The sequence below is a fragment of the Artemia sp. Qi Xiang Cuo genome, chromosome 8, assembly GCF_049724085.1.
Source record: "Artemia sp. Qi Xiang Cuo chromosome 8, ASM4972408v1, whole genome shotgun sequence".
Lineage (NCBI taxonomy): Eukaryota > Metazoa > Arthropoda > Branchiopoda > Anostraca > Artemiidae > Artemia > Artemia sp. Qi Xiang Cuo.
Window position 1 is genome coordinate 34,336,608 of NC_142801.1, and position 13,144 is coordinate 34,349,751.

Sequence of the window (13,144 nt, forward strand, 5' to 3'; positions counted from 1 at the left end):
AATCCGTTGACCCATTTAATATTTGAGAGATTAAAATCACCAAAAATAATTATGTTTCCTTGTAACTTCATTTTAATATCAATTGAAGTACTCATAGCTAGTAGGGAGGATTCAAGGCTAGGGGAACTGGGGCGTCTATACATTCAACCAATGTAAAATGGCCCACAAGGTAGGAGGACATATATCCACACTTGTTCAATATATGGCTCATAATCTGAATTAATATCTATGCTTCCTACCTTCAGAGAGCTTCGGATGTACAGGGCTATTCCTCTTCGTCCTTCTCTAGATAAGTTGGTGACCAGGGTATAATCGGGTATCTGGATCTGGGTATCTCGAAGAGGAGTATTGGTCTATTTAGGTTTAATCTCGCAGAAAGCGTAAACGTCTGCTTTTTCCGTCAAAACGGCATATTTTATCTCATGGAGCTTTGACGTTAAACAATCTACGTTACTGAAGACGACTTTCAGACCATTCTTCATCCAATTCGTGCAACTTTTATTTGGGCTTTGTGCATTATTATCCAGATCATCACATTCCCCAGACTCCATGCTGCTGTGATTTGAATCATCACTCATGAAAACAGTCTGCTCGGAAAGAATACAGCTTACTGATCTTGCTGCACTATAAAAAGATTCACTTGATTCGTCAATAGTACTTATTTCAACATTAGAAGACACAGGGCTATTTACACTACTATGTATATTTCTTTGAGAATCATCTAGTTTGCCTCCATTGCAGCTGGCGCTGCGGAGGTGGGCACGTTTTCTGGAACAATTCTGTTGCCTCGAATGACTAGGTTTTCTTCACCATTAGCTCGTCGCGCATGAAGTACTTCATACAGCTTTGTCCCCTTTATACGGTCGGCTTTTGAAACATCATTTCTAAACTGAATTTGGCCGGTTCCTTATATGACTTTTGCAGGATCACTTTCTTAATTTTTAATTCATCAACCGAAAAAATAATGGGGCTCGCCTTACGCGAATCATTTTCATTCCCGAAGTTATTGGGACTGACGAGGCGGCGAACATTTTTTACAGCTATCCGTTGTAGGCTTTATTCATTACATAAGAAGTCACGAATGAATGTCTCATCATTGGGTTGCGGCAATACTCCGAATGCTAGGATATTTAATTTGCGTCTTTGTTTGTCTCTATCTTCAGCAATCAATATTCTCACGTGGCTCTCGAATTCCTGGTTCATTTCATCTTTAAGAGATTCTACTTGAGATCTGATTAGCTTTTGTAACAGATCAGGATTACTAGCAGCCCCCGGAGCTTGCTCAAGAGAAGTAATGCGAGTCTCCACATCCTTGAACTTGGCATCAATGTCTTTCTTGAACTCTTCTTTGAATTCACTAAATGACTGTTTAATTCTTGATTTTAATATCTAGGTCCTGTACAGCAGTTATTGCAGGTTCAAGTGGTTCAAGCGTTTTATTAACTATGGCTTGTACTTCAGCGCGCACTAGCGCCACTAAGGGCGTTACCTTTACAAATAGGACACTTCCATTCGCAACCTAATCTCCTAGTCATTTTTGTCAGAAGGTTATACTCGGATTTGCTAATTTCAAGGCAATCGATGCAAAGCCATTGTTTACAAATGTCACAGTTCATTGCACTAGATTCTTCATCCAGATTCTCGTCACAAGCAGCGCAAATGTCTTTGCCTTTTTTGGGGCTTTCTCGAGGCCTTTTTGGTGGCATTCTGCAACTTTCAGGCACTGATATCAAGGCAACACCAAATAAAACACAACTCAGGTAACAGGTAACAGAACGCAACTTGGATAACAGAACGCAACCAGGAACACGAGAATGTGCCGCTAGGTAGCTTTAGTGTAAAGTTCAAACTTTAGGATAAATTCTAGGAAAAAAACAGCTAAGTCAGTAAGAATCAAACTATTCCAGCATGATACACGTATTTTTCTCTTATTAGTTCAATATCATCACACAAATTAATCACTTGTAGCCACAGTTTTCACAATTTTTTTCACAGACAAGCTAAACTAGGTGTATCTTATTCAGATAGAAAATCATTACTCATAGCAATAACATTGTTCAAAAGAGACAAGGACAAAAAAGAAAGGTGGTATCGACCATATCCCCAGATATTGAAAGAGTTACGAGTATTGAGGCAAGAGTCAAACGACAAAAAATGGAAGTACAGGAGACATTAGCTTCATATGCACCATCCAGGAAAAGAAAAGTAAAGCCCTTCACACATAGCAATAAAATTGCTCAAAAAAGACAAGGACAAAAAAGAAAGGTGGTATCGACCTCATCTCCAGATATTGAAAGAGTTACGAATATCGAGGGGGGAGTGAAACGACAAAAAAAGGAAGTTCATGATATAAGAGCTTCATGCACGCCATCAAGGAAGAGAAAAGCAGTACTTGAAGCCCTAACAGTGCCAAATAAAACAGAGGTTGAAGTTGGTGAGCCATTGAAAAAGAAGCCTTTCTCAGAAAATTATGTTAAAAGGAGGATCAAAAGTATGAAAAACATACTAAAATTTGGGAAATGTGATCAATATTCACTAGATATTAGCAGTTTTAATACATCAACAGCCATAAAGGAAAGGCTAGTAAAAGTACTGAGAAGGCAATTCGGGTTGTTATTCGATAGTGAATATCAAATTAGCAATAAAAACAAATTGAACTTCTTCTATTCATATGAACCTCTACTGTATGATACTGATATCGACTCTTTTACAGTGGTTGATTTCTTTTCAATTTTAAGTTCAAAAAAATGGCTGACCACTAAAGCTGTATCTTTTGGTCTAAATTTTATTACTCAATCGCATCCTGATGTGTACACTATAAGCTGCGATGACACTCTCTCCCTGGTTTCCACAAATTCGAAGCAATGTCAAGACGAACGGTTATCAAACAAATTCTACCAAGTGCCTCATCAGTGTTCAGTATTGCTGCTGCCTCTTTATGTGAAAGGGGGACAATTTATGAGTAATGTTGATAGAAATCGCTTCATTTTGGGTGTGGTAAATTTCAAAGACTCATATTTTCACGTAATTGATGCCTTTGATCTTTCAAACGAAAAAGAAGCAGCTATCATACTAAAGAGGCTAAAAGTCTTGTGCAAAAATGATGGCAGATACGAAAAAATCTCTTTTAAATACCACCCTGTTAACCGGCAAAATAACTCAGCGGAATGTGGGATGTACGCTATTTATCAGGCGATTGAATATTTGAAAAAAAAAATTATTCATGCAAAGTTTCCAACTAATTTGCCAGTTCAGGAAATTATTCGGCAGCTCTGACCGGACTTGTGCCTTCAAATCATAGACGATATGGAAACTAGGCATGACAGAGTAAAGTCTTGTTACATTTGTCGGGCCAGACCAGAAGGTGAAAAGCAGCATCGATGTAGCGTTTGTGGTGCCTCGCAATGTGCAGACCATAACCTAGATGTTGTTCGATGCATGATATGCGATACGGGTACTAATGATATTTTGAAAGATAAAATTTCGAAAGGCACTCTAAAATAATTTTCCACCCGATCATACTACATCTAGTGGCTATAGATTGACATCTAGAAGCCAATGATCGACACCTGGTAGCCAATGACAACTAGAGTGGTATTATAGTAATAGGTTTAAGCGAGACCCTATCGCACCATACAAGCGGTGTCCTATAACACTCCAAGTACACACATCTGGTCTTATCGTACTTCCACTTTGACAAGCGGTGACTAACATTTACATTAAAGTCAGCCGTCCTTATAAGTGAAAAAGACCGTCCAAATTATCATATGCAGTTTTAACCGGGCCCATGGAGACATCAAGTCTGTCGAGACCGTCCAAATTATTGTATGCGGTTTAAGCTGGCCCATGGAAATATCAAGTCTGTCGATTATCTGGTATTACGATATCACATTCAGAACGATAAGGAAAATTCTTGAAAACATTATTATCAGAGTTTCGTTTGCCAAAAATGTTGTTCAATAATAGAAGTGAGTTTGAAGTGAAATGTTGTCTAGCTAACGAAGTTTTGATATGGTTACCCCCCCCCCCATTTTTTTGGAACAAAATTTTTGAACTTGGAATTTTAGTTTAGAGTTTTAGTATAGAATTAAGGTTAGTTTTAGTATAGTTTTAGTTTAGAATTGTAGTTTAAATTTGTATATTAGAGTTTTAGTTTAGAGTTTTTAGTTTAGAGTCTTAGTTTAGAATTTTAGTTTAGTTTTAATTTAGATTTTTAGTTTAGAGTCTTAGTTTAGAGTTTTAGTTTAGACTTTGAGTTTATAGTTTTAGTTTAGTTTTAGTCTTAGTTTAGAGTTTTAGTTTAGATTTTTAGTGTAGTTTCAGTTTAGAGTTTTAGTCTAGTTTTAACATAGAGTTTTGGTTTATAGTTTTTATTTAGATTTTTAGTTTAGAGTTTTAGTTTATAGTTCTAATTTAGAGTTTTAGTTCAGAGTATTATCTTAGGATTCTATTTTGGAGTATTGGTTTGGAGTTTCTTTTTCGAGTTTTACTTTAGAGTTTTTTTTTGGGACTTTAGTTTAGAGCTTTGGCTTAGTTTTAGTTTTGAGTTTTAGTTTAGAGTTTTGGTTTAGAGTATTAGTTTAGAGTTTCAGTGTTGAATCTCAATTTAGAGATTTAGTTGAAAGTTTTAGCTTAGTTTTAGTTTAACTTTTTAGTTTAGAGTCTTAGTTTAGAGTTTTTGTTTAGATTTTTAGTTTATAGTTTCAGTTTAGTTTTAGTTTAGAGTTTTAGTTTTGAGTTTTAGTTTATAGTTTTAGTTTAGAATTTTAGCTTAGGGTTATAGTTCAAAGTTTTAGTTTAAACTTTCATTTCAGAGTTTTAGCTTAGAGTTTTAGTTTAGAGTTTTAGTTCAGATTTTTAGATTAGAGTTTTAGTTTAGAGTTTCAGTTTAGAAAGAACAGCAGCAACTTCTTAGAGAATGGAACCGAGCAAGTAGCAACAGAAAATTCAAAAACGTTGCGATAAAGAACATCAAACAGTTCGGTGGGAACGAACTGTAAGTAAGAGACGACCCGATTCAATAGTAACCGAAACTCTAAAAAACAAATAGATAAATCAAAAGAATGGGATTTTTATGCTGATTTTAAATATATGAGTTTCATCAAGTTTAGTCTTACCCTTCAAAAGTTACGAGCCTCAGAAAATTTGCCATATTTTCGAAAAAAGGGGAAATACCACCTAAAAGTCATTGAACCTTAGAGAAAGTCACACCGTCAGATTCAGCATATCAGAAAACCTTACTGTAGAAGTTTAAAGCCCCTATCTGCACAAATGTCGAATTTGTTGTTTTTTGAAATAAAGAAGATAACGAATATGCGTTTATTTGTTTGTTTCTTTTTTTCCAGTTTTATCAAGAACCGAGGCTTGGAATATGTAAAAAACCGCAAAAACCGCACTGGTCATATAGAAACCCGAAAATTACTAAAGAAAAACTAAACTTACTTTTCTCTTTTTGGACGTCAACTACATTAACTTCAATCGATGGAAACAAGGAAACCGTCACCCATGAGGTTGTGGAAAATAGTTTTAAAACCATCTTTGTTGCAAAAAATGGTGTTTTGAAATTTAACACTACGATTTGCCTAGATTGTGGATTAACAAATTCAGTTCTATAAAAAATGCACTATTCTATATGTAAATGCACCAGTGTTCAGTTATATATTTAAATTTACCAGTGCTCAGTTCTATATGCAAATACACCAGTGTTTCGCTCTATATATAAATTTAAGACCGAGTGTTACACACATGAACTAGTAAAGAACGAACAAAGTTGTAATTGCTATTACCCAAGATACCCTTTAAAGTACATTAAACTTATTTTCTTTAAGGTATTCAATTGATCTTCTTTAAAAAGCTGCAATCTATAGCTTCCTCCCTAGAGTATGAACTTATTCTATATCTTATACTTGTTACGTTATGACGTTATTCATCATCTAGTATACGAAAATTCCGTTTCTTGTAGAAAAAGGGATTTGTTTTAAATATTATGTTTTCTCAATTAGAAAAGACGCTAGATAGAGCAAATTTGTTAAAAATGAGCCCTTAAATAGCTCTGTAGGATTTTCCGGTACCCCACTAGCTGTGGAGAAGGTAGAAACGGGAAAAATATACTTCCCATGTAAAAAAGAGTTCAAGCCAGCGAATTTTCCCTGTTGTTCAAGCCATGGGACTATAAGTTTCCTGCATAGGGTTTTAGGCCAATTTGATTCGAGTGGTGTACTTTTTGTTTCAATCCGACGCCATTTTTAGGGTTTAGTTCCAAATTTTTATGGCCAATGCAGGCACAGATTACGACGAAAATTTAGTGCTAGAGCAAGAGAAAAAGTTAGTACGATCGTCTAATTGGGATCACAATCCTGCAATATATTTGATATATTAAAAAAACAGTAACAAAACGGCAAATCTGTTTGATAGAAAAAAATACTAAGAATACCTACATTTGGTTTCTACCAGAGAAATAGGTAGGGATGCTCTGGTTTCAGGGCTTCAGGGATGCTCTTGTAGACAATTTACAAAATAATCATGAGACAGTCCAAAATTAACTGCTACAATTTATTTTGAACCAGTAGATATTTTATTTCTGTTCTTGTTTTAGTTTACAGCTTTTTCTTCGGTGGACATTTGTTGCCTAATTTCTTTATATTGCGGTCTTTGCGTGCATGTCCCAAGTACGGAAATCGAAAAAACCTTAGGAAAAATTTATTCAGAGGCTATCACCAAAATAGATGCCCCATTTCTCATGTTTAAATCTAAGAAACTTGTGTACGATGTTCCATCTTCATCTAAGCATAAGGTGTAGAAAAACATGACCGAGGTGCAGAAGAAGATTGAAATATATGATTAGGATTATGAGCCGTTGAGATGCTGAGCCGTCTCAACATCTTCAACACCTCAATAAATAATAGAAAAACTAAATCATTGTTCCTAATTAGAAGTTTTTGGCACAAATTTCAGTATAATGAAATTTGTTTCTAGTTTCTAGAGCTGAGATGTGGAAGCAAGAAATACTACTATCAATAAATATCAGTCTGTATTATTAATCCCGATATATCTTAATCCTTGTTATTGGGGCCTATATTAAGGCTAATCAATCAATTAAAAACCATACATCAATGGTAATTAAAAAATCGTTTTGCTAAGTAAGCAAGAAGGCGAAAATAGCGAAAATCATAATTTTCCATATCAAGCACACCTCGCAGAAAGTCAATCTCAATACATGCGAAATCAGTGGGCTCAATGTATCTAGAAATCCCTCTTGGTTCTGAGATCTCCCTGAGCCGTTGATGGCACATACGGCGTCAAATCGATGTCTCAGTTGCTGTTTTCTTTCTACTGGGATGATTAGGAAGCCTGTCGCCCAACCTTGCGGCAGGGGGATTGATCCCTGGGTTCCGTATTGTCAATCAGAGTATCAATCCATTCTATAAAATTATTATTAGCAATTATAAAGTAGCCATTCGTTTCTATAGAAATAAGCTGAATAATTAAACATTAAAATTTAAAATTGTTACCTTTTTCGTTTGATGCCTATAATTCAACTAATTCGGGGTACCATACACGTGGGAGAAAGTAAGTGCAAAATAGTTTATCCACTTTTGTCTCTCTTTCTCCCTCTCTAATATTCACAAACGTATACTAACACTTTTTCATAAATCAAATGAAATTTAGTACCCTTTAATGAGATGCAGGAAATGAAAAAATTAGTTTGAAAAAAAAATCTTACAGAAAATAAATAATTCACATAGTTTTTATGAAGCTTCACAAGAACATTTGAATCTGCGTTCTAGCGTTTTGGCATCCTTCCCAGAAAAATACATATATTTTCATTATATATAGTTACAGAAGGTGTAAAATGATAGACTAACTCTCAAGAATTTCTGAGCAACAAAATAATCCCATCCATTACTGTCCCCCTGTTGCATAGCAGTAATATTTTGTTGTTGTTGTTTTTGTTCCTCAAATTTCAAGGTAATTTCAGTCCTTTAAGTTCTTTATATCATTTACTTTTATACAGGAATAAATAAATTATTTAGTACATTTTCTTGTCGGAAAAGTGCTTTGGAAGTACTAGAACAAAGTCTTTTTATATTTATAGCCCCAATACAAAAGACATTTATGTGTCTTCATTGCTGCAGTGGTAGCTGTAATCTAGTAAAAGACGAACCGCAGCCCATAGTAGCCAAAAATCCAAAAACGGGTTTTAAGAAACTAGAAAGCAAGAATAAATTTCCATTTTTAGCTGATTCAGAAATGGGAACTACAACCTAAATTAGTCTTGACAGTAAAACGTTATTTTGAAAGCAAATTTGAGAGACTTTCGAATTTTACGTAAGAGCAGTTCCATTATCTACTAATTTTCAATGATCAATTTAACAAGACTCTATGAGCCTTAACTACTAACTAGTGACTGAGGACATTAGAATATAAAATAAATAATTGCAATATTCCATCAACTATAAATTTACCTAAAACTTGCGAGCGACCCGACATCTCTGTTGAATAAAGTGTTAGAAGTGTCGCTTATGTTGCTTTTAATTTTATTATATAGTCGTTCAGCTACTTGTTCTGCAGCATTTCCTTTTGGACATCGGATTACGGGTGCACAACCTAAATAAAAATTGATCCAGGTTAGGAGATAATTCATTCTAACTAGGTAGGAATGCTCGTATTTTTCAAGATTTTTTTTTTTTTTTGCAATCCAAAAATGAAGTGTATTTCCTTTCGGAACGGCAGCTGACTCTATGGCAATCTTCTATAGATTGATAGATAGATTTATTGAGTTACACCTTATACAAAACATCAAAAAAGAAAATATAGAAGCAAAAATAAAACTAAAGCAAAATGGCAAGCAGACATGAGGAACTCAGGAGTATTGCTGACTTTAATGCCGTTACTTTAATCCAATATAAATATACCAATAACTGCAAAAAAACTGTATAATAGCTTTGGTTGTAGGTATGATAATATGTAATAATTTAGGCCCCTACCCTCTCACTTCTTTTGAAATATGACAATTATGATGAATAAAATTTTGGTACCTGAAGAAAGAATATATTAGACTATCATAAATAATCCCAGGCAGTGAGCAATGGCACTGATCTTAATTTTCAATCTTTAACCAACAGAAATCACAATGAAGTGGCAAGTAGTGTGCTCGTAGGCAAGCAGTCCATATCGCCTACGGTAATTAATCCTACCGTAAGTAAAGTCTCAGAAAATGCTCTCTTCGATGTTTAATCATACTTATATAGCAAGCTCAAGAAAAGGAAGGGGGAGAACTATTGGCTCTGATTTGCATTATGATTGAACAATTTTCACTTTCAACAAATCAAACCACTTTTACAATTAAATGATACTAAACAAATAATTTAGAAAGAATTCTAAGGTTTTTTCATGGCGGTTTAATAATCAAAAGGATACTCAGCAGCATAGCATTGGTATTTGAATGCTCTCGAAGAGTATCGATATTTTCGATACACAAATACTAGCCTTAGTCTGAAATTCTTGTGTACCATCGTTCGAAATGAGGTTGCTTCATTTGTCAATGCCATTGTAAAGCCACCGAAGCCACAATAAAGCCACCTTTGGCTACAATAGAACTAAGTAGTCATCGTTCCAGTTTCTGGAAATCGGTCGTGCCCAAGATACAATTACTGCCCCCAAGGATGTCAATCACTGTGATAAAAATAGTTGTTGGCTCAGGACAGTTTTATTGAACTTCCTAGGTATGAAAGTTTGTATCTTTTATACATTAGACTTAGACTTAGGTCCTCCTACGCCTGGGGGCGCATAAGGCAGCAACAGTGATTCGCCACGACGACCTGTCCTGAGCCTTCAACCATAGCTCCTCCAACGAGGACCTCGCCAGCTTCGCCTCCTTCATTAGCGACCTGCCAAGGGTCTCGCTAAATAACATTCTTACTTGGAAAATTTGTGTTAGAAACCTCTATAGGCCAAGTTTAAGGGTGCATCTATGACCGTAGAATTTTTGGCAAATTTAGTTATCGGCTACCGTCAAAACAAGACTTAAAAAAACAGTAATCTAACAATAAAACATTGTTTGCAACAGAGTATTTTCTTTAAAATGTTCCTTTTTCCCATGGGACCTTTCTATTTGACTAAACAATGTAGACTGTAGAAAGAAAAAAACAAAATAATAAAGCATAACAACTGTGTCATTGCTGTTGCTTTATTGCATCGCAATATACAAGACAGACAGCCTACTTTATCGTCGTTGCTATTGCATGGTGATTACATTCGTATTGGACGTTATTAAGATATGATTTTATTTATTATTTTTCTTTTTTCCTTTTCTTTATATATTTTGCTTAATGTAGTTTAATTTGTTTTTGTCTGTTTTTCCCCTTTGATAAAGTTTAAGTTTAATTTGTTCACAGCCTTCAGGACGTGAAGCTAAAATATTCACATTTTTATTATCTAATGTTTGCTTTTTAGTTTTCATTTTAGTCCAATCTCTTCTTTTAAAATATTACACCCCTTTTTCTATATTTTCATTCGTTTTATTTTGTAAATGGAAAGGTAGTGTGGTCAAAGAAATTATTTGCCCTTAAGCAATACAATTCCCTTAGGTGTAAACTTATTTTTTATAAATCTTTTGACAGTGCTTTATACACGCAATTTCTAATAAGGTGTCTTACATGGCTGTCAATTGTATACCTAAAAACCAAATTTAGTTTTTTTTTAACTCAGAAAATTGCACCCATATACAATATGGGTGCAATAATACTTTATCCAATTAATACTTTAACCAAAGCACTGCAATTATACTAGACATGTACCACTATGAGAGCAAAGGACGTTTATAAGATTTTAACTTGGATTGACGTTTATGGTGTAATAGCTAATGACGTATATAATTCACAGGTTAGAGTTGAACTGAAAAATATTTTCGTTCGATACTTTTCAACAAATAAATCGTGGAAATTACTCTAACACAGCAAAATAGCTAATAACCAAAAATGAACTTAACAAAAACACTGAAAAACTTCATTAAAACAAGAACATGCAATTAGAAGCAAAAAACAACGTTCCTTTTGCCTAGCGATAATTTAATCGCACTAGAACGGAACCCAAATATGAAATTACAATAAGGCAAGTATTGAAATCAGTGATGTTTCTTACTTAGAGAGCAACAGTGGAATAAACGTAATATGATGAATGGACATAACACCGCCAAACAGATGAAACATTTTCTTATGTACTAAGTGAAATACCCAAGACAAACATTTAGACTTACCCATTGTTGCGAAAGTGTCAAATAATCCTTCCACAATTTGATCCAAGATATTGTCCATTTGTTCCTCAGTGGTTCCAGACCTAGCCAGGTCTATAAGAGAAAAGAAAACAAAAGATTAATTGAACCCATATAAACAAACCAATATAGAACCCATATAAGACCCTTAATTAAAACTTTAGGACTAAGAAAACTCATTAAAAACAAAAATAAGGAAACAAATGTATTTATATTTATTCATGACGTCCTTTTTTTGAAGACAACAAAACAAAACTTCTTTCGATAAATGGACTTGGTCTGCATTTATTTCATCAAGCAAACGCAACAAAACCAAAATCCATACTGAGTGTAGTCAAAATATGTTCCTCCGAATGAAGGGAAATCAGAGATTAAATCCATCTCCATATTTATCTTTAGAGGCTGTCATAGAAATTTTATTACCTTGAATTTTTAAATTCAAGAGGCTTTTCTGAGGCTTTCGGTCTTTGTCCCTCCCCAAAAAATTTGATTAGCCACCCTCCCGCCCCTTAACAACAACACAATTTATAAGTAAACTTCTTGCTACGTAGAGGAATGTGAACGAGATTTACACGAAAAATTTGGACAGTAATTCTGGTTTCGTATGATTAATATAAAAACTTTTAATATAAAACTTTTTAATATAAAACTTCTGTGTAAAACTTGTGTGTGACTCTGCAAAAAGAAATCCTTACATTCTGAGCTCAGATACAAATTGTATTCTTCAAATTATGGGTTTACCATTAGGATCAGTTTTATCTTCTTATCTGGCAAGTTTATATAAGGATTTCGTCGATAATATCCCTTTTACTAATTTCCCATGGAAACATTCTTTCTGGGCCCACTTAGTTGTTGACGTTTTGTCCCGTTTGGAATCATGAGCTTGCTTCTCTGATTGAGTTTTGGTGCATTTTAACACGTTTGATACCAGTTTACAGTTTACGTTGCAGGTTGACGAATCAAGAAAATCCTTCCTTGGATTTCCTAATTCTAAAAAAGGTCTCCAATCTTGAATTAGCTTCATCTCTCCTTCTGGGAAAAGTAGCGTAGCAGTAGTTATTTCATAGAGTTTTAAAAATTTGCTCAGATGGTTGCATAGTCTCTAAAACCAATTACAGAAGACCCTTTATTGTATAATTACCACCACATTGAAATTGTGGGCAAGATTACAGAAAAAAGACAAAAAAGGCCAAAAACGCAATATTGAACTCATCCTCCGTTGTTTGGTCGACCTAATAAAGGAGAAAACCACAAAATCACCCCCATATATTCGTAAATATAGCAAAAAACTTGGAAAGAAATTACAAAAACCTTATCTTTCTGTTTCCTCAAAAAATAATATTAAGGTTGATTTTTTTCAATTTTGGGAAATAGGGAACAGATCCAATTCTTGCTAGTCCCGTGTTTCTGCAAAAATTCTATATCAGCAGAGCCAGTTCACAGTTGGGAGAAAGGATACACAAGTACAAATTTACAATAGACAAATCTCTAAAGTCTAAAAGTAAAAATGATAATTTTCGTTCGGTTCTTTTCCTTCACACCTTTGGAAACCCAGATCAGAGACAAACTTAGTTTTCGCAATAAATAGTCGACCAAAATCATTCAGGGAACCAATTAAAATAAAAAATAATGCATGCATAAATACTTAGCTATAAACTAATATACTAAGGATAGTTTTATAAACCTTATTTATAATAATTTGAGAGCAATGCACATTCTTCATCACGAAAACTTTTAGCCACGGATAAAATCCAGGACCAATTCAATTTTCTATTAAGGGGTTTCGTTTATAGTTGCCGCCAATTTGCTTTCGGTACCATAAGCTGACTACCTTTGTTTCGGCTTTTTATTCTTTTTTTCCGTAAATTTCTT

At 34.3% G+C, this 13,144-nt stretch overlaps 1 protein-coding gene across 1 annotated transcript in view; it reads right to left on the reverse strand.

Annotated features, from left to right (window-relative positions):
* LOC148949349 (protein sly1 homolog) overlaps positions 1–13,144 on the reverse strand; it is a 204,263-nt gene that overhangs the window by 151,679 nt on the left and 39,440 nt on the right. Inside the window, exons 5-6 of the mRNA XM_089093385.1 lie at positions 11,258–11,347; positions 8,466–8,607 (exon numbers count right to left, since the gene is read on the reverse strand). Of these exons, the coding sequence (XP_088949511.1) occupies positions 8,466–8,607; positions 11,258–11,347 (232 nt within the window). The remainder of the gene's footprint in view (positions 1–8,465; positions 8,608–11,257; positions 11,348–13,144) is intronic.